This window comes from Phoenix dactylifera, chromosome 15 (genome assembly GCF_051530095.1).
Source record: "Phoenix dactylifera cultivar Ajwa chromosome 15, Ajwa_hap1_PhDact_Kaust_v1.1, whole genome shotgun sequence".
Taxonomy (NCBI): domain Eukaryota; kingdom Viridiplantae; phylum Streptophyta; class Magnoliopsida; order Arecales; family Arecaceae; genus Phoenix; species Phoenix dactylifera.
The window spans coordinates 23,552,908-23,574,867 of NC_143204.1; the positions used below are offsets into that span (position 1 = coordinate 23,552,908).

Below are 21,960 nucleotides of genomic sequence, written 5' to 3' on the forward strand. Positions count from 1 at the left end.
CATAAAGTCACATCAACGTCTGTCTTTTTCTTAAAATTTACCACTTCTTGGTATCTCTAAAATCCACAGATTGTTATCGGCAGCATCCCCTATCCCTCCTATGCTTTTCTGCCTCTTCAACCAAGTGCTCCATCTTATATTAATCAAGTCATGAAACATATGATCCCTTAATTGCAACCTGAAAAAAGTTGCATCAACAGACTCAGATCAGTAAAGCATGACCTGATGCTAGTCATTGTGCAGATGATGTGGTAACTTGATCTTTATGTAAAAGCCAACAAATAACCAAGAAAATTATGCACGCTTTGCAAGTAGAGCCACTCTTAAACCTTACGCAATGCTTCTCAAACCAAAGGTAAAACGACTTCAGGATCTAGAGAATCATAACTGAAAAGATGTTCAGTGTGCTTGTTAACCTTCAGACTGGAAGGCTTAGACAAGAAGCCATCAACCAAACGATCTCCATGGGTGCCACGCTGCTATAATCATCCTTCACTAAATGAACAGTTCCTTCCCTTCCAGATGAAACACCATGATGCCAATCAAAGCCATGCAAAACTGAAATCCAACCAAATATGATGACAGTAAGAAATATAACTAAATTCCATCCAAGCCAAGAACACATCCATCATTGGAGTACAAATCCTATTATACCCAAAAAAAGATGTTAAAACTGAGCAGGAAAAAAAAAATGATTCCTGTTATTTTTTCTCCAACATTCATGTTACCAGCGCCCATTGTACCTCAGTAGGTGCATGAAAACCAACCACAAACTAAAATGCACTTTTTAATAGAAATAAGAATATCGGGGAAAAAATTATAAGGTAAAAAATTAACTGAAGCCCAACTAAAAGCAAAATTTATAGGCTGCCGTTTGGACTAGAAGTCCAAGTCTTTGCAAAGAAGAAAATAATAATGAATGGGTTCGCTGAATATTGTGTCCGCTTAAACAACGTGATTGATGTAACAATATTTCCCTTCAAATTGCTTCAGAATCCCATAACATTAGAAGCATTTCCTGTGCACGATCGATGGGCCGGACTCATCATACTCGGCCTTTGCAATCCACATCTGCCATCGTGGAGAACTTCTCATGAGTGCATTCCATCAAACAAGAAAATGAATATAAATACATAATTCTGCATTAAATGAAATCCTTGAAAGCAGTGTTCAAATTTCTGAATCATTTGATTGTTCCAGAATAGCTCAAGTCACCATTTCTGTCACATAGACATTCATGGGATTGCCAATATGGATATAGGTGTGCATGTGTGTCTTAATAAGTGTGTGCTAAAACAAAATCAATAAAATTGGGGTAATCACACTCACCTGCTGGAAAGTGCTAAGGGATGCTAAGATGGAGCCCCCAATCCAAACACTGTACTTTCTCTCAGGGGGAGCAACCACCTTTATCTTCATGCTGCTTGGTGCCAGGGCTGTTATCTCCTTGCTCATCCTGTCAGCAATACCTGGGAACATGGTGGACCCACCACTCAAAACGATGTTGCCATACAGATCTTTCCTAATATCGACATCGCACTTCATGATGGAGTTATAGGTGGTCTCATGAATGCCTGCAGCTTCCATCCCAATCATTGATGGCTGGAAAAGAACCTCTGGGCACCGGAACCGCTCAGCACCAATGGTGATCACCTGACCATCAGGTAACTCATAACTCTTCTCTACAGATGAGCTGTTCTTGGCCATCTCCAGCTCCTGCTCATAGTCTAGAGCGATGTATGCCAGTTTCTCCTTCATGTCTCTCACAATTTCACGCTCTGCTGTCGTAGTGAAAGAGTAGCCTCGCTCTGTCAGAATCTTCATGAAAGCATCAGTCAGATCACGCCCTGCCAAGTCCAGACGGAGGATTGCATGTGGGAGTGCATATCCTTCATAGATAGGAACTGTGTGGCTGACACCATCCCCGGAGTCCAGTACAATGCCTATACAAGCAAGCACCCAAAGTGAGAAAATGATCCATAAAGTCATCATCATTATGATTGACCATGAAAGGACATACAATATAGCAATATCCAAAATTCTTTGATTAAATTAGCACAATCAAGTCATTTCTATGATAAGAGTTTCCAGCTCTTCCAAAATATGCAGTAAATCCAGATTCTGATAACCTTTTTGGTGAAGTTAGAAGGGAATTTATGAATCTAGACTCAAAATACCTTCCAACTCAGCCTTTAAAAATTTAAACTGAACAGAAATTATAATATTAAGAAATCTCACAGCTCAAAAACCACAAGTGATCTCGCCCAACCTTTTAACTAGATGAGGAAACTTGTCCATGCGACAAATTTGAGAAATGGTAGAAACGAGATGAACTCTTTCATCCCTAAATTACAATAATGTAAACAACAGGTACTTGGCATAATCTAATGGTTTTCTTTTTGTTTTTTGAAACGGATGGGACCGATGGGTAACAATTCATTTTACGGGAGAATGAAATGAGAGTTTACAATAGTCAAATACAAGAGATCAGTAAAAAGTTAAGGTCCAAAATTCTGGTAAATTTAGATTTGCAGACTACAAAATGTAATAAATTTAAAAGCCCAACTAAGGAAATAAGCAGTTTACCAACTGAGGAAAGATGTATAGTTCATCACAAGATTATGCACACTAGATGAAATAGTTGCGTCTGCACTTGCTTTGACAGCAGAGGTTACCAAAACCTTGTCTTCACATGCCCAGATATTTCCATCCTTTAGCTAAACATCTTTGCGAATTTATGCTCAAAAATAAACAAAAATCATCTTGCACAGAACTAGCAAACAACTTTCAACCAAGAAATTGTTTTTATTCTAAAGAAGAGAACTGAACCAATAATATAAATAACCTGTGTACCTGTTGTGCGACCACTAGCATATAGAGAGAGAACAGCCTGGATTGCAACATACATAGCAGGAGCGTTGAATGTCTCAAACATGATTTGAGTCATCTTCTCGCGATTAGCCTTAGGGTTGAGAGGTGCCTCAGTGAGGAGAACTGGGTGCTCTTCCGGGGCAACACGAAGTTCATTGTAAAATGTATGGTGCCAGATCTTCTCCATGTCGTCCCAGTTGCTCACAATACCATGCTCGATAGGGTATTTCAAAGTTAAAATACCACGCTTGGATTGAGCTTCATCCCCAACATATGCATCTTTCTGGCCCATGCCAACCATCACACCAGTGTGACGTGGGCGGCCAACAATGCTAGGGAAAACAGCCCTGGGAGCATCATCTCCAGCAAATCCAGCCTGGAGTGAAAAACAAAATGATAAGAAGTATGTATAGTACTGCCTGTTTAAGCAACTCCTACCCCTTTATGTTACTGCACACAAAACTAGCACATGAATATGAAAGAAATTTTTTGTGTGCCTTCCCTTTTTTTTTTCTTTTTCTTTTTTTTTCTCCTGTTGTGTACGTGTGTTATTTTTTGGTGCAGGGTGAGGGGAGGGGGAGTGCTGGTTAGATAAGATGCATAAAATTAAGCCCTTAATGTTATTATCAATAAAAGCAATGTCATAATGGAGAACTAGCATAGGTTTTAAGGAGTATATGTATCTTCCTAGAAACAATTACCCTAGATAAGATGAAGTATCATTCATTTGTACCTTAACCATCCCAGTTCCATTGTCGCACACAAGAGGCTGAATATCCTCAGCATCTGCCATCTTCTATATCTACCAGAAGAAGAAGCTAGTTCAGTTCCAGAGCAATGACCAAACACAGATAAAAGATAAACAGCTTGTAACCCCTGTATAAACAGCTGTATCTAAACATCGTTGTCATAAAATAAATTCTACACCATGCTACACTATCAGAAATTAAAAATAGCTGAAGAAATCCCTTCCAAGTTTTTTGTGGTTTTTCTTTACAAAGATGGAATATGAAATTCAATCAACCACAAATACTAGCTGCTTTTGAATACCAATATATATCAAATAATAAATCTTTCAAGTTTCAATTGCTTTCTTGTGGAGGAAATAGCTATACAAGAATTTGCATCTCCAAGAATCCAGGCAGATACAACAATTAAACAGATGTCTAGTCAAGATTCCAAATATTGTAGAAAAGCATATAACAACTACCAAATATGACTGCTGCAAATTTTAGCACATAAAAAAATATTTCCTAAAATTCTGTCAGTTGTCCATCCAAGTTCTAGGACACATAAAAAATTCACACTTAGTATTAAACCAAATTTTATTGCTGCCATCATTCTAAGAAGGAATGCTTAGTAACTTTTAAAAGCAAGATGGAAACCAATCTTGTCCAAGAATATATATTGCAGTTCCATACTGCCTTTCAGTACATTCTATAGCTAGAATGCAATCAGACATTGGTTCAAATCCAGAATACAAAGCTAGTTTCTTCCAAAAAGAACATTTAAAAAAAAAAGATATGCTCGTTCAATGTATTTCTCAGAACATCTCATTTCCAACAACAAAGATAAAAAGTTGTAAAAAAAGTCTGCAATTTCAGCATTAGATTCAAGAATGAAACTGTTAATCATACAGTTTTGAAACTAGAAAAATTGAACAATTTCAATTTTTGTGTAAACAGATTGTGCTAATGACAAATGGAGATTATAAAATAAATAAATAAAAATATAAAGATATAACATATATTTTCCCATTCTAGAAAAATCTCATGTAAATGTTAACACTTGTCCCTTGTTATTTATAGTGACTACTACTGGTATATTACTTATAGAAATGTTGAATATATGATTACATAATGCTTTGTACTTCCATTTTTTAGTATCAGACTCATCTGGCAATATTATTTCAACAAAAAAGAAACCATAACAGTAATTTTTGCCTACTAAAATCATCTTCATGGTTCGCTATTTTCCATTGCTTTTTACTTAAGGTCATGCCCTCCAAAATAGGTAGCAACTTCAACTACCTTCCAGTTACTTCTTTCAAAGCCCTGACTCTACTCTCCTGATCACTTGGAAAACATGTTGTCATTAGATCTTAGCACATCTTCGGCACTCCATGAATTCTTACTAATCACAAACTATGAACTTATCTTTGGTCAAGAGAGGTCCAAACCATTGTGCTCTCAAATTCTTGCTGCAATTTCAATTTGACATTTTACTGTTCCAGCACCAAAACAAATACTGTTGATGTGCAATAACATGGAATAAGAAATCCCCTCTTAAATACGAGTCACTAGATGGACCACCAAGGATGAAAATTTAAGAACAGCACAAACTGTTTCCTTATACACCTAATTAATAAAATAAAATAAAATAAAATGTTTCTTCCTCACGTCCACCTAATATATCTCTTACAGTCTTGCTATTGGATCATTTTCATTTTCATATCCATTGTTAAAGCATCTATCCTCATACAACATCAAATTGAATTCCTAATTTTCTTGTTGTTTGTCTTAGTCAAATGCCCCCAAAACCCCAAGCTACATATCAAGCTTGATCTGCAATAACAAGTGCAGTTCTATAATCATCGGCACTATCACTGTTTTTTTTCCTTGGTTCATTTTATTGATGTCCAAGCAAAGGTTACGAGATAAATAGACTATGCATCCAATCAAATCCATGTCACTAAACCAAAAAACGCATATCGACTACAACAAAAAAAAATGCAAAACATTTCTCACGCATTGATCAAATCCACAGCAGATCGAATCATAGACAGATTAAGAAACCAAGAGACGCAAATCAACGATCATTCTTCTTGATAAATTTCATGATACCAAAAGAAAACCACGATGAAAGATCAAAACTTTTTGCTAACAAAATTTTCCAAAGAGCAGTCCTAAAATGCGGATCAAATACAACGCATTGAGATCAAAATACAACGAGATCAGATGAGAATGAGAAAGTTTACCAAATCGAGCCGGCGATTCTTGAAAAGAGTTCCGAGAAGAGGAAGAAGTGGGGCAATGGATCCGGGGGATGGTTCGAAACCCTGGATTTCGACCGCGCTGCGGGGAGCCCACCAACTTCGCCTCTCTCTCTCTCTCTCTCTGTGGTTTGAAGCTAATGAATGAAGGGGAAAAGGTCGCACGGACGAGAGCGCTCCGAGGCCCGCTTCACTCGCCGCCGGTTGCTGAGCAGCGGACGCCTGGCCCACTCGCCCAGCGTCCGGGTTTTTTTGGAACTATTGGGCTCGCTTTGGATTTCGGTTTGGATTTGGATTGGGTTGAGGACGAGATCATTTGGTATCATTCTCTCTAAGGAAAAAAAAATTGCTATATGGGCATCGGCTGCTGACCATTGATGATTGAAACAGATGGTCATGATTGCCTCAAAATGTGATATTGATGATAGCTCATTTAGAAGTTCGGGGAGCAGTATAAGAATATGTGTCATATCTTGGTGGATCAATAACCATATGAATTTGGAAAGTTTTTTAACGACATCGAAACTTTTATTGAGCCGGTGGATCTCAAGTTGTTTGTTGCCTAAATCGTTAAATCTGTGATATGACCTTGGATGGTATTTCATGTTTGGTCGTGATGATCACTACGGCAGTATGTGGCTTTTTGTGCCAAAAGGCTTTAATTATAAATATATTGGTTAGAATATTAAAGACTCGTTTGGTTAACCAAAAAAAACAAAATTTCTCGTCAATATATTTTTTATAAAAAATTAATTTTTGAAAATATGATGTCTCAAAAATAATTTTGATAAATTTGATTGACCATTAAAAAGTAACACGTGACAGAATGGCTTATGTTTGGTTTAACATGTACTTTTACTTTTTAGAAAATGATGTGTGAATATCTACTTTTTATAGATTTTAAGGCTTCATGATTGTTTTGAAAGAAAAAAAATGTGAAAAAGTGGCATTTTCATATCTCTAGTGAGTTTTTCCTTTTCTTAAAAAATAAGAATTTTATTCTCATATATATATATATATATATAAAACTACAACCAAATAAGAAGTTTTTTTTCTTTTTCTTTTTCCACAAACCATACTTATTTCTTTTTTCTTTTTCCGCAAACCAAATGAGTCGTAAATGTTTATTTCGTAAGCTCAAAAGGAAATGATTTCTATGAAACCCACATGTATTACGACCTGTGGTAAGTAAAATGTACTAATGTTTATTTTCTTATCTCAGCTCAGTCAAGCTCCACCTTCATGCCGTAGAACTATGTTATTCCGGTATCATGCATACAAGTAGCAGAGAAAACGGGTCCCTTGGAAGTAATATCTACTTACAAGCTTTTGATATTTTAAATGTTTTCTGTTGTATAGGTTTTCTTTACCTCATTGAGGTATTCCAAGTCAGACAGGTTGCAAACCTACGTGCAAGCCCTTATGCGGACCTTGACTGGGCTCACACCTGGCTGCCAACCTAAGTTCTATGCCAGCTTTTAATTTTGCAGTTCATTTTCTTTGTTCATCACTGGCATGCATTTAACTAGGATTCTTTTGAGCTGAATTTTTGTGTTCTGGGTTTTTTGGACCATCACCATCACTCATAGGATCTTTGATGTAAAGAAGACTGACTTCGAGGACTGTTTCTCTCTGATAAGATGGTTGCTATTCCTTCGGCAAGCTATTCCTTTAATTTGGGCCTTTCTCCAGGCAACTAATACTTCATTGATCATCCCTGGTGATAAGCACCACTTTAAGGTTTACTGAGGTTTACCGTACCTAGTGATTGCCTCCTCCAAGGTAATCCTGCGTTGATAAGAGTTAATTGGCAAGTTCATGGAAAGAGAACAACAACATAAACATTTCACTTATTTGGGCAGGGCATATACTGATTCTTTTGAAAAACCTGGTACAGTAATGGATACTGATACACCGTATATCAGTGCCGGTTTTCTACTGGAACAGTACGGCATTACCTGAATGGCCTCTTTCTGGTGGTTTTTAAAACCAGTGCCTAATAGAACACATAACTTAGCTCCTATCAAAAAGATTTCCATTGGAAGCCCCTACAATCCTATTCACGCGTTGTATTCCGCTTAGCAACTAAATTAGTGTTTTACAACTTGGAAACTTGATTTATTTGGATTTTTTAACCGAGTGAATTGGTTCGGACAACTTAATTCATGAGTCAACACAAATAATAAATATTAAAAAATAAGTATAAAGTATTGTTTATGAGAATTACAAAAGTAATATATAAATAAATAAATTGTATTGATAAACTAATAATATGACAATAGATCATAAGACTTAAAATATCAATATCACTAACATGATAAATAATAACAATCTTAAAGTCATATTCTTAATATAAAATGCCTAAAATTATAATTGGCAGGTCCATATAATTATTTGCAAATAATAATCCAATCTTTGAGTAAATCATAGTACCAAAGGTAATTAATACTGCCAACGTAGGTATACATGTCATTTGCTAAAAACTTCACATATAATTAAACAAAAGCTACTGGCTCACAATTATGAGTATTTAGTAGATCAAGAAACTATTTAATATTCAGGTTATATACTTTTTTTTTTAAAGGCTCAGATTATATAAATAATGAAGAATATGAATGCAAGGACACTCAACAGTATAGATTTGTAGATTGTTTAAGTTTGAACAACAAGATGCGGGAGGTTTAAACATCGAATTACCTTTTCCACCAGTTTTCGACGATCGCATCCAAATGAAGCGATTGCGCAGATTTTAAACACTGGACCAAATACAGAACATCGAATTATAAAGGAACCACTAAGCTAATTAAGAATCAGATAACTCTTCTTTTTCTTTATGCAACGACACAGAATTCCATGCTAATGATAGCACAACAAAAGACGGATGAGCATTTGCTCAGACTGGCAAGGAACAGAAAGTTCGATTAGGATTAAAATTTAACTCTCCAATGGTACAATGGACATAGGATATCAAAGATAAATATTAGCCCCCTGCAATCCAGCATCATAGCGTTAGTATCATGATAGGCTTGGCTATATTTTTATTTTTTTATGAGAAGAAAAACCGGTGATCCTAAGGATAAACCATTTGGGTAAGCTTTCTGACCCCATCCATTCTGTATATATTTTACAAGGATTTCAATTGCAATGCCTCAATATCAGAGGGTTCATTACTGGAGATTGGATGCAGCAACCGTCCAGTTTCCAATTTTTTTTAAAAAATGATAGAAAAAGAAATACCCCAAATTAATGAGCACAATAATATAATGACTAGCACATTTACAACGAGTGGGGGATAAGCACTTGGTTCACCGAGAGTTGATATTAAACACAAACTTGATTGTATGAGCTCTGGAGGCCAAAAACTCGCTGCTCCCTCTGAAAGATTAAGCAAGCGTAATATCTAGATAAAATGTTTTTCTCTTCTTCCGAGTAAAGTTCATATAAATAAATAGCATAAGTTTGAAAACAATAACAGCAAAATGAAATGGGAAAAAAATAAAGAAAAATTTTAGACCCTACAAAAATTGAAAACAGATTCAGTCCTAGATCTCAACTCACAAGGTGGTCAAGCAACCTCTTTGCAGCACTTTACATTTGCTCCGAAGCTCCCCGCATGGTTTCCTGAATATCCACTCCTGCTATGAATTGAAAAGAACATACCTCCTCTCCTGTCTGCATCACTTTAATCTACTTGGTAGCATTACCTGCTGGCTTGTTCACCACCTTTTTCTTAGCACAAACATTCTGCTGGTCTTCCTTACGTGTCACCGTCCTCCCACCAACAACAGGATCACCGCTGGAGTTCCCATTACAATCCAGTTTAGGTCCTGTCTCATCTACACTATTCTTTGGCAAAGTGTTTGGAGAAGCATTGTTGATACAATTTGGCTTTTCCAACCCATCGCTTTCATTCTCAGGCAAGGCAGCTGTGTCCGGACGGAAGCTAGTTTCAGTGGATGGTGGAGCCACAGGTGGCTGCTGCAATGTTGGAGAATGGCCAGATCCAGGTGGGGGCAGGAACACTCCAGTTCCTGGAACCGGCAGTTGAGGTGCCGGATGCCTTGCAGGTGCAGCTACTGTCCATACAGCTGATGAGGGTGTCACTGGGACAGGTGCAGGATAAGGCATAGCTGCAGGGGCGACAGGGGAAGGTGCAATTAAGACCTGCTGGTGGATTCCATCAGGTGGGGGCAGGTGTTGGGGGCAGGTGGGCGGTGCCGGCAGGACACCAGGGGCAGGAACAACTCCATAATGCTTAGGGCCAGATGAGTGATGGGCAACGTTCTGCGGTCTAATTGAACTTGAGCCCCAAGGTGATGGTGGAGGTATGGTGGATGAAGAGTGGCGCAAGCCTTCTGATGGAAAAGCCTTTTTTGGCCGGGACTTCCCAAAAGTTAGAAAGATGCGCTGCTTGCGTATGGAGGGGATAGCACGCTTGGCTAGGTCAGCACTTTTTCCTTGCACCACAAGAAGAGATCTATTGCATATAAAGATGAGAGAGCAGAGGTTAGAAAATATTGGCAGAATCATAACTTCTGATTCATCACTAACTAAAGCAATTTTTAATCGGACAGGATTTACTGTTAGTTTTCTTGGTTCGAGCTATTTCTTCCGCATTATTGTTTTTCTTATATACATTAAATCCATGCAACACCAGATCTAGTATTATTGAAGAGATGTCATACACAACCAATTGATATATGTCAAAGTTTACCCCGACTCACTCTTCAAAATATATAAATACAAATTATCCAATAAAGTAAGTGCATTAAATGGTGTTGCGCATCCAAAAAATAAAACATGACCTTAGATAATATGCAACAGCAGCTGAATAATGTAAGTTAAGAATTCAAATAATCACGAGAATCTTGTTATGTCTGTTTTAACTTATGACATAATTGCACTTGGATGATATTTGTGTTCTTTGTATGTGCTGATCAGTCAGTCGAACAAATGATGCCGTTGGTTTTCACAGAATGGCCCTACCTTTAGGAGTCCAATTTGATTTTTATTGTTCCAAATCATAAATGAGAACTGAGTTTTTGACATGGTTAAAGATTAGATACACATAGATTTGCATTACGCCATGAAGGTATCAGTAGTCCCTAAACCATGTACACTTCTCAAGGTAGACCACCCTACCCCACCCCACCCCAAAGCAAACACACACAAAAATAAATAAATCTCTCTCTCACCCCATTTCCTGGGGGTCTTGATTAACTTTTGCTTTATTGCAAGGCTACTCATGGATCAGTCAGTCTATCATTTTTTTAGTCCACCAATTAGACCAACCCATGAGTTCAATGGTACATATATCATCATCACAAATTGAGCAAAAAGATTGATAATTTTTTCAATGTTCTATTATTATATTTGTTGTAGAGTTTGCTATTCCCAAATCTCATGCTTGTATGCTTTCAATTTCTGATGTATGTATTATGACCAAACAAGATTCCTACACATTACAAAGGATCAAGTCCTTAAAAGATCCCTATGAGAAATTCTGAGTGGTCTAAGCAGTTTTCCCAGTTTCATAACTAGATTAACCAAGATGCTCATGTCACAAGCACAAGGAGAAATCTACTGCTTATCACCTGTAGGTTGATCAGAAAAATTAAATACCATAATCAATTAACAATAAAGGTTCTCTTATTGAACTATCCTAAAAGTCATGAGACACAATAAGAAAAATGAAAGCATACCCCTTTGCAAGAGAGAGCTTGAGAGAACCCCTGTAATCCCCCCCACGGTGATCTCCCCTGATTGCTCGGCCAAAGACAATGTCACATTCTGTCAAAAATAAACTACAAAGAGGCCTACCATACCAGGGTGGCCAGGTATGAGGATGCAAATGGTCCCCCTATACAAGAACAAAAATCAGGCTCACGTGCGTGATACTAATTTCAAAAGCATCATTTTTGACAACTGCTTACCTCATCAAAGAAGTCAATGGTGCAAAAGTCAGGCTTGACAGGAATAATCTGCAGCTGAACCAAGTGATCAAACACATTCCGCACTAAGCTAGGAATACCTTCCACCTTCCGCTCTGAAAGTTTGGTCTTTAGGTCCACATCAGAAACAGACAAAATGGAAATATCAATTTACAATTTAGCTTAGCTATAACAGGCAGAACTTGCCTTTACAGGTCCCAGCTGTATTTTCATCTTCTGGATGTCCTTCAGTAATAGGAAGGCCTAACTGAATCATTTCCCGTCCATGGCCCCTCATTGGTCTTTTTGACATCACCATCGTCCGCCCTGCTTCCCATCATTCCAATATTGTAAGATAATGGCAAATATGGACATCGGATTCTACTCATTGCCATTTGAATTATCAGATCTGGTTGCCGGAACCAATTGTGACTTCACAAACGAAAAACAAATATGAGCATGCAGACTTTGCTACCCAGCAAGCATGTTTTTTCTGTCTCAAAAATGATTATGAACTACTATATGAAATATGAGAACAAATAAGGAGATGCACACAAAATTAATGGACACACATGCAAAAGACCACACGATCACTTGAAGCACAAGAAATAACATAATTCCATAGTTATGTTACCAATAATCATCAAATCTGTATTGAATTTTCGAGCAAAGTGCTTCAATGCCGCAGGTTGCATCTTTACTTGTATTAGGACACTTCGCTACCATCTTTGGCATTCATCTGCATAAGAAGAATGCTACAACTTGTAGGTTTTCATTACCTGCAGATGGCAAGAATTATACCAGCCACCCACAAATGTATGGGACCCAAAGTGACATACTGTCAGGGCCGCCTTATATGATGCATGTGTGGGTTCACACAACATATGTAGGCAGAAAACCTTTAAATCAACACCTTTCAGTTGCATATCAAATCGTCATGGAGAAAGTGTTCACAAGCAAAGATGAGAAATTACATATAACATCCACTGTACCAGCAGAACAGAGAAGAGTATCAGAGTTGAACAATGTAACGTAAAACACATGCCCACATCTTCACCACGTGCACACATACACACACACACACACAGAGAGAGAGAGAGAGAAGGGCACATACTAAATTATAAACTTCATCAGTTTGTTTGTGCTATTGTAGATTTTAGAATAGAATGGGTTTAGATTAGATATTGCATTTTGACTATGTAGAACTCAAAGAATGCCTCAGTAATTCCAAATCGATTATAAGCTCTAGTGTTACCTTTATGAAAGATTACATAAAACAGAATCTTTTCTCCTTTTCTCCAGATATTTCAGGCCAAAAGCTAGTGGATTATACAACAGGGGGTAGCTCATCCACCACTGAGCTCCCACCATACCAGACGAAAGCTGAACCTACTTGCATCAAACAACCTCAAAACCGGCAAAATCATGCCCATCATGCAACCATTGGCAACACCTAAACTAAGCCTCTCTTTTACAGAGCCTAAGCTGTGACAATCCACGCCAAAGCATCCAAAAAACCAAGTCTGAACCCTTGAACAACTCCACTCAGGGCTCACATCAATTACACCCCTTTGTAATCCTTTTATGGACACTCAAGAAGATTTGAACTGTGAATCCCTTCACAGCCAAACCATGGTACCAAATATTGGACAACTGCCCTGGTCATGTAAAAGTTTGAATACTTGCTAAATAGGAAAACAGTAGGGATTACATTGAGCAGACATGGATATCTTGACCAGGGACAAAAATGTGTAACTTTTACATGCAAATTATTTTAACAGAAATTCTTTTTTTTTTACACCATATTCATGCAGTCATTTTCCTACACTTGATTGTAGGTTAGTTATATCAAAACCCCATACTCTATTTCCAAGTCTTTCTCAGTTTAGCCTGAAATCATAGTTAATTTTCATCAAGATAAATCGCCAGCTATCTTTTACATTAGAACCTACCACTCCCAAAATGAAAAGGAAGGGGCATGAAGAAGAGAATATTTCATTTTCATAATCATTCTGCTGCATAAAACAAGTATGATTCACCTATTGAGACATATGACATTGAATATCTTCATTGAAAAACTTATCAGATCCCTCAAAATAGAAAAACTCAAGAAAATGTTTCCTAGATCAGGATCTCATTGTATTAGCACGAATGCATCTAAAACAATAGTGGCCATTTCGTCTCTTCAAGAGAGACGAAATTGGACAACACGGAACTTGCCTTGAAACTCTCCTCTACAACCAGCAGATCTCAAGTCATTTGTCAATGAAACGAGTCTGGTGATTTCTGAGCTATACAATATCTCCTCGTAGAGCTTAAGTCCTTCAACAACATTGACCTGCAAAATTGTGTTTATGCTTTAATAGTCTGCATGCACTGCAAGGCTTAAAAAGAAAATTTTCCTACATTAAAGAGGCAGCTATTTCGGAAAAGAGAAAAGATCAGCATGGTATACGAGACTATTACCACTTTTCCATCACTTATTTCATTAGCCACAAAATCTTTGGGAACTGGAATAAATTTCTGTTTTCCATCTTCATTTGTAGTAATATCCCCACCATGGTGAGGAACAAAATCGTTGCTAGTCCCTTGAAAAAGAAAGAGAGAAAGGATGCTCAACTTTAGAGTGTTTATTTAATTGAGTAATAATGATAATAATACTGAAGTCATTTCATCATCTATAACATGAAGTCACAAAATGATCGTTCAGATCCAATTAAAAGTCAAGTGAGAGTAGTCAAAACAGAATAGAGGAACAAGCGCCTTGAAGAGCACAATCTGTTCACGTGCAATCATATCAAATAATGAAGAGTTTGAAGGAAACAGTTTAGGTCATCATATATGACAACTGCAGCCTGAAACTGAATGGTGGATGCGGACCCCTATATCAGATTCAACAGTATCCCTTTATCACGCAGCTTCCCATGTGAAGGGGTGTGGGGTGCACTTGGGATCAGATCCAGGTCCCCCCATCCTCCATTCAATTTTCCCTTGCAATCGCCACATGTGGCAATGTAATCATATTTCAAGTTACAAAGCCTTTAGAACATCAAAGAAACTTTTCTCTATGATGACTCAAAATGCAGTCCAGCTCATCATATTCAATCCAATTATTGATTAGATTTTGAGACCAGCAAATTAGCTAGATTAGAACAATATGTGAATAATTTGGGAGTGGCTCAGTAATCAGATAATGGTCATACTCATTTAAAAGTAGTTTGTGGAGTTGTTAATCCCTTTAAGAGTACTGCTACATGGCTTCCATTTTGTGCACATGAAAATTTTCCTTCGCCAAATGGCACAGGAGGATTTATATAACTCATGGGATTTGGTGCGATACACAGGCCACAGGGTTTGATTGAATGATGAGTTGCCAGGCCAAAATAAGTGGACTTGATGAACATTTTGCATGCAATAACAGGAGCCCTAAAGCATTTTCCTAGCTTTATTGTATTTTAAGAACATTTATAGTAAGCTAATCTCAATCTTCAAACTGCTCCACATGTCCAGCTATTAGGGTCAGTTTGCACATATTCCGTGATATCATCATCTTAAGCCACATGAATTGTAAAATAACAATGCAAGTCGAGAAGTTGAAATTTTAAATATGAATGGATAACCTGAGCAGTTATCCACATTATCAAATTTGATAAAAGGATTGATGTGTCAAGAGAATGGGCAGTTCTACAAACTAATTACAAATATGACTTCAAATTCTTAGAATAAAGTGTAAGAGGGCATTTATTTGTCACAAACCAAACATGAGTCATGTCATAGAGAATTCTGTTTATTATGATTATACCATCAAGATAAACCCTTTTTCCCAACAAACTTTAAAGAGATGCAATTTCCATATAACACAAAATTACAGCTTATTGAATGTAAATGTCATGAAAAACATAATTGTGTTTATTGTAGGCAGAAGCAAAGGAAATTATATAATGAAGGAACTGTTAATAGACCTAAACATGCTGCATCAATTTTGAAATTTGACTGCAAATTAAGCATATGAATTAGCTCTCGTATATCATGGTCCATTTTCTCTTGTTGTCTAGAAAATCCTTGAAACTGTGAACTGTGAATGCATACCTATCAAGTTTGTGCTAACATCTGTAACAGCAGGCTCCAATTCACTGCACTCAGTTCCAACCGGATTTTCTCCCTCCTTCAGGCTGCAATTTCCCTTCAGAGTTGAAAGATCACCGACCCCTGGATGTAATGCAATGCATAAAGACTATATATTAGAACCAACAGCGCTCATTTTGTTGTATATTTATTCAATATTCATTTCTTAGCTGATATGGGAGCGACATAACTGAATACATCCATCTTATAACTTACCTCTCTAGACAGAAGATACCTAACATTACTATGACAATGCTACATTGTACAAGTTTTAGTTCATGCATCAGCAATTCAAAATAATGTTGAAATCATAGTTAAAGAACCCCTATAAATGACAGGTCAGAAATGCTACACATATTATCTGTTATTTGAAGGCATGCTGACATGCATCGACAAATGGCACATCAGAAATTCATGATGAAATAAATCATTTACTCAGACTAACGCAAAAATGCTCATGATAAGCACCAGAAATAAGAAAGCGACAGTTTAGGAAAAGCTACAAACGCTCACCCTGCTTCTCCACCACATCTGATGAGTCTTTCGATTCCAACACCGGGGCTTCGTCCTTTGGCATCAAATATTCTCCTTTATGCAAATTATCTTCCACCTTCTCTGTCTCGGCTGCATCCATCCCAATTGAAACTGAAGCAGGGGAGCTATGGTTCTCCCGAGCACCTTCGAAACGATGCACGTGCCGGTACCCAAACCCTGGCTTCCTCCCGTCCCTCTCCTTCGGCCCAAAGAAGTGCCTCTGCTGCTGCCTCCTCCAAGCCACCTGCTGCAAGGCAAATATGACTTCAGCCACCGGGAAGTACTGCTGGAAGTGGAGGACAGGCTGCCAGAGGCTGCGCCGCTGGTGAATGCACCCGGCGACATGATCATACTCGCCGGGCTCACCAATGGCCCGGAGGTGTTGAATCAAAAGGTCAATAATGGAATTCGCCGCCGCGAACTCGCCCCTTAGCCACGAGATGAACCCATCCCTCTCATCAAGAAACCACTGCCGCTGCACCTCACCGCCGCTGCCGACTCCACCCCCACCACCACCCGCAAAATGCATGCGCTCTGGGACCAACGCATTCCCTGATGGAACCGACATGGCCCACAAAACCAATCCCCCTCTAGTTCACAATCCCATACCTCCAGATTCAACCCCCTCCAAGAAATAATCCACTCAAAATCCCTCAAAAAACATCAAAATGATCAACAAATCCCGGTAAACACTCCCTCTAATGCAAAACTCGGATCAACGAGATTACAAAAAGAAGTCACACGAAATGCAGGTAAAATTCAGATCTTTACAACCGATCAAAGCGCGATCGAGGCGATAATTACGAATAGATACCGAAAAAATGCAGTGAACTGGAACTGGTGGAGAGATCCGGGATGGGAGTGGATTCAAGCGATCGGAGAAGGGATTGCGCAAGAACCCAGCTTGATCTCAACTAAGAGAAAAAGATATCTTTCTCCACGGAGAGAATGGATTCAGGAAGCTGTGGAGCTGAATTCCGCGAGATCTATATCGATCTTGGACGAGAGGAAAGAAGAGAGGATCGAAAGAGAGGGGGCGGGGGAGAGGATCTAGGGTTTTGGGGAGGGAGAGGTGGCTTGTGGAGCACGCTTCCGCTACTCTCCTTCCATCGACTGCTCATGAGAGAGAAAGAGAGAGAGGGGTAGGGGATTCGTCGGCTTGGAGTTCACGACAATCAGGTCGCCCGTAAAGGATGTTCTATGCGGTAATGGGTTTATATCATCTTGGCCGTCCGTATTTAGCGTCGTGTCACCTTCATTTTTAATATGACGCCCGTAAATTAACGGACAGGATGGATTTGAAGGAAAACTTGACGGAGTTGGACGTCCTCATAGAATTTGTGTGCGGGCTAAGGATTGTCCGTTGCGCTGTTTTTTTTTTTTTTTTTCTTAAACGGGTGCTTCATACTTATATACGGATACACCCAATAAAATCAAAATACAAAAGCTCACGGAGTGCCAATGGCAACTCCCCCTCCCCAGGCCGTGTAGGCAGCCACCCAATCAGCCGCCCCGTTGGCTTCTCTGAATAAATGCTTGGCTTAGAAGGCTCCCCCATCTCTCATCATCATCCCTATGTCTCGGATCAAGGGGTGGTATGTGCTCTCATCCCTCGACCCCCTCTGAATCCATCCGATGACTGTGGCCGAGTCGCCCTCCAAGATGATCGAACGGGCCTGCAGCACCACCCGCGCATGTCGAAGGCCCGCCTAGGCTGCTCGCAACTCCGCTCCTGGAACCAATGTATCAAATAGCTGGCAGCCACCTGCCGCCACTACCCTGGAGTGCGGGTCCCGAATCACAAAATCTGCACCGCCCCGTATACCGCCATCCAGCACCGACCCATCGAAGTTGACCTTGAGGAAGCTCGGGGGTGGGAGCTCCCAGGTGAAAAACACCGTCTGGGAAGCTACCGAAGCAAAAAGGGAACCCCAGGTGTCCCAAGCTAACAAAGATATATTTGAGGGGTGGGTGGGCCTGATCTCCATGGCCTGTGCCCGAGCAAACTCTGCAACAAACCTCGGTGACACCCTATGCTCACCGAATATACGAGCGTTCTTTGCCAGCCAGATCTGATATGCCGTGCAAGTCGCTCTAATAGCCTTCTAACAAGTCCGTGAACTGGCTAGCCACTGTCTCATCACCCGTAGAAACTGTGTCCTAGCACTCCAAGCCTCCTGCGGGATCCTTAACCACTGCCATGTCGACCTCGCCCATGTGCACTGGAAGAGCACATGGTCCACCGACTCCTCAGCTCCACATGTCTCACATTCTGCGGGGAGCCCAAAACGACGCCTGCTTAGCACTGTTCTCGTCGGAAGGCGATCCCAAATCACCTTCCATAAGAATAGGGCTGCCCTCGGGTGAAACCCGGACCTCCAGATCCATGTGCAATCCGGCCCCGACTCATGCTCCTGCTGGATAACACAAGAGAGATCACCCAATCTAACACTGGCCCGACACGAGGTACCCCACACTCTGACATCTGGCCCCGCACAATCTGGTACCGGAATAGAATAGATCCTCTCCGCTAGGTGTGTCCCGAATAGCTGTCGAAGGCTGGCCCCATCCCACTCTGCCCCTCTTGGTGCTAGGAGGTCGCACACCCATAGCTCCTCCACTGCCTCTATATCAACCATGGTCGGCCAGCACCTCAAAGGAAGAGCGTCCACCCATAGATCACTGGTCACATCAATGCTCTGCCCATCGCCGATCAGCCACCTGGTATTCGCCGACGCTGTCGGCAGGTACCTCTCGATCTCGCGCCATATGAAGGAGACTCGATGACTCCTCCGTGGCACCTCTGAACCCCCTCGACCGTATCTGGCCGCCATCACCTGACTCCAGAATCTGTGTGGCTCTAACATGAACCCGTATCTTGCGTTGTTTCTTTCGGAGCGCGTTTTCCGTCCTCCTCCTTCACAAGGACGGTTACGTGTCGGATTTCTGAGGCCCAGTGGCAGGGTTTCGGCGCTCGGCCGCGGACGCAGCAAGGGTTTCTAATTAAGGATGTCACCCGAATATTTTATCCACCCTCCAAACTGAGCAAGACGATTTTAATAAAATTAAATAAAAATAGTTTTGATGATAAATTTAAAAATTAAAAGTCGTTCAGTTTTAATTTTAATTATTATTTTGATGATTTTTTTATTTGAAACTGAATCTAAAATCTAATTTGAAATCAAACTTACTAATATCTAGTTTTCTTAATATCTTTTTTATTTAGTATAAATCTAAATTACTAACTTCTTGTATTATTATTTTTAGATATATTTTCTAAATGAGTTAGTATGAAATATATTATGAAAATTATGAATAGCATATTTAATTTAATTATTTATATATAAAATTTTTGAAATGAATAAAAAAAATAAAAGGTTTTTGGTTTTTAAATTTCAGTTTTGCATTTTTTTGGGTTGGCAGTTATGGTTTTTTAGTTTTAAAAATTATTTAATATTAGTTTCGGAAGGCAGGCTGTAGATTTTGGTTTCTGTTTTCACTAATGATACTTAATCCGCCTCATTAATATTCCAATTTCTAATGTTTATAAGAACAATTGTCGCAAATTTTATGGTGATAGTGCTAATCCATCTACCATAATGATTAATTGAATGGGGATGAAGTGAGTTCTCGCCGCATTCCAAATCCACCATTTGGGTTGATATGGGATATGGCCTCATATTCCATAAAATACATCCCTAATAAGCATGCAAAACCTATTGGATGAAAACAACTTTCACAATATAAATTACTATTCTAACATGAGATAGATAACTCTAATATTATAAATAACAAGAATGACCCAAATATAATTTACGGTCGTCCGCTAGTATTAGAAATGTTCTATATCTTTTTTACCTCTCATTAGTAAATCTCAAATTCCAATGCTAAGCATCCTATGGCTCTTAAAAAAAAAAAAAAGAGCATGAACTAATAGCTCAATAAGAATACCCACATATAATAGTAGCAACAATAACAATAACAACACCAACAATACAAACAATAGTAGTAGTAGCAGCAGTAGTAGAACTAGAAAAAATAATAAAAAAAAGCTTTTCTAGATATTGAAATGAATGCCCGATCAAATTCAAGTATTTTGTATCAACTTGATACTTTTTCTTTGTGCCTTTTAAGGATTGTGCATTTGCATTTTTTTCTTTCTTCATTGTCAACTAAAATGTTTAATGTATTTCTAGGATATGCTATCAACAAATAATTAAATAAATTGTTATAATTCTACTTTGTCTCGCTTTCACTTTGTATTTCTCAACCTTCTAATTGAGAACTAAGGAAGAACTTACCAATAATAACAAGGGAGCAATGGCAATGAGATAAAAGCAGTTCATGGGATGAAATGTGATCAGCTTATGATGTAGTTTCTTTTGCAATTATCCACTCATTTGGATTTACTATTTATTGTTTATTATTAATAACTATCCAATTATTTATATATTTTAAAGAAGAAGCAGAAGAACATCCATGATTGTTGAATTTAGGGGTGGCAATTGGTTGAGTTGGGTTGGATAGAGTACAGGTCAAAGCTAAATTTTATTATTAAGATTTAGAATTTTTGAGCTAGACCTTTCTCAATTTGCTGGTGGATCGGAGGGGTAGAGAAACTGGGAGGAAGAAAGAGATGAGAAGACGTGGGCATGCGTTTTTTGACTTGATGCACACCAGAAGATTAATTGAATTGAGTAAGTCCTTACAAGATTAAACCAATAACTTGAAGGAAGGTTATTTACACTATATCATTTTCATTTTTGATAGATTCTTTTTGAACCAAACATTTGTTGATCTTAATAAATTAGCATATGGTAATAATTAATGAATAATAAAGAATTATGTTTTCTCCAGATCCCACTAACGAATATACACTCGCTGATGCGTTTGCAACAGAAGCACTGTACACTAGTTAAAAAAATATGCTCGAAGTAATTGTGTAACTTTTAAAGCTACCATCAATTTTACCTTATCTTAATTATTCTATAAACCTTAGGGTAAACATATCATTAAAGAATTTTTTAGGTGTGCTTGAATTATATAGGATTTATCACAAATTAGTCGCTTTGAACTCAAGTGAGAAAAAAAAATCAAGGATTATGAAAGAAAATTCTTTGGAAAAGAAGCTTATTAATTGCAACTTCAATATGCTTTTCCCCCCTTTTTGCAATAACCACCAGACAGAAATGACCTCAACCCTTGTTGTGTTGGATCAATCGAAAAAACACTAGTTTCAAAATTTATACTTGCAGTTTTATAAGAAAAATATGCACAAGTTTGATACTTCCTGCATAAATTTTGAATAAACTTGCACATTTTTCAATTGCTAGACCAATAGCATGGGTGGGCAGAACATTTCTATCATATGGTGAAAAATACATCACATTCCCGCAAAAAGAAAAAAGAAAAAACAAAAGAATACTTATCAAAGTTGCAGATAGTAAATGCCAGTCTCTTTTTTTAAAATCAAAATCCCCTATAATTAATGCAGCGGCCCCACAACAA

General features: G+C 38.5%; 2 protein-coding genes across 3 annotated transcripts; both read right to left on the reverse strand.

The window, feature by feature from the left end:
* Positions 1 to 832: 832 nt before the first annotated feature.
* On the reverse strand, positions 833 to 6,189 carry LOC103705813 (actin-like). 2 transcript variants are annotated; one of them, XM_008789677.5, is made up of 5 exons: positions 5,849 to 6,189; positions 3,605 to 3,673; positions 2,854 to 3,247; positions 1,330 to 1,943; positions 833 to 1,071 (listed from the first exon to the last, which is right to left on the reverse strand). In XM_008789677.5, the coding sequence occupies exons 2-5, from the start codon at positions 3,662 to 3,664 to the stop codon at positions 1,006 to 1,008; spliced, it is 1,134 nt and encodes a 377-aa protein (XP_008787899.1). In that variant the 5' UTR covers positions 3,665 to 3,673; positions 5,849 to 6,189; the 3' UTR covers positions 833 to 1,005. The 2 variants fall into 2 exon arrangements, with proteins under 2 accessions (XP_008787899.1, XP_038990308.1); XM_039134380.2 differs by having other exon boundaries at positions 3,605 to 3,667; positions 5,849 to 5,985.
* A 3,075-nt stretch (positions 6,190 to 9,264) lies between these two features.
* Positions 9,265 to 17,640, reverse strand: LOC103705814 (RNA demethylase ALKBH10B-like). The gene is made up of 8 exons (XM_008789679.5): positions 16,432 to 17,640; positions 15,883 to 16,002; positions 14,260 to 14,381; positions 14,014 to 14,131; positions 12,001 to 12,120; positions 11,797 to 11,909; positions 11,566 to 11,723; positions 9,265 to 10,340 (listed from the first exon to the last, which is right to left on the reverse strand). The coding sequence occupies exons 1-8, from the start codon at positions 17,018 to 17,020 to the stop codon at positions 9,551 to 9,553; spliced, it is 2,130 nt and encodes a 709-aa protein (XP_008787901.2). The 5' UTR covers positions 17,021 to 17,640; the 3' UTR covers positions 9,265 to 9,550.
* Between the last annotated feature and the right edge of the window lie 4,320 nt (positions 17,641 to 21,960).

What these genes read in the sequence shown, in the direction of transcription:
- LOC103705813 (XM_008789677.5), bottom strand. Translation starts at nt 3,664, where the DNA reads ATGGCAGATGCTGAGGATATTCAGCCTCTTGTGTGCGACAATGGAACT. An exon ending in TGCTAGTGGTCGCACAACAG is followed by an intron (nt 1,944 to 2,853) that starts GTACACAGGTTA and finishes TTGCTTGTATAG; the next exon opens with GCATTGTACTGGACTCCGGG. An exon ending in CCCTTAGCACTTTCCAGCAG is followed by an intron (nt 1,072 to 1,329) that starts GTGAGTGTGATT and finishes CCACGATGGCAG; the next exon opens with ATGTGGATTGCAAAGGCCGA.
- LOC103705814 (XM_008789679.5), bottom strand. Translation starts at nt 17,020, where the DNA reads ATGTCGGTTCCATCAGGGAATGCGTTGGTCCCAGAGCGCATGCATTTT. An exon ending in TGTTAGCACAAACTTGATAG is followed by an intron (nt 14,382 to 15,882) that starts GTATGCATTCAC and finishes TTCTTTTTCAAG; the next exon opens with GGACTAGCAACGATTTTGTT. An exon ending in TACAGCTGGGACCTGTAAAG is followed by an intron (nt 11,910 to 12,000) that starts GCAAGTTCTGCC and finishes CCAAACTTTCAG; the next exon opens with AGCGGAAGGTGGAAGGTATT.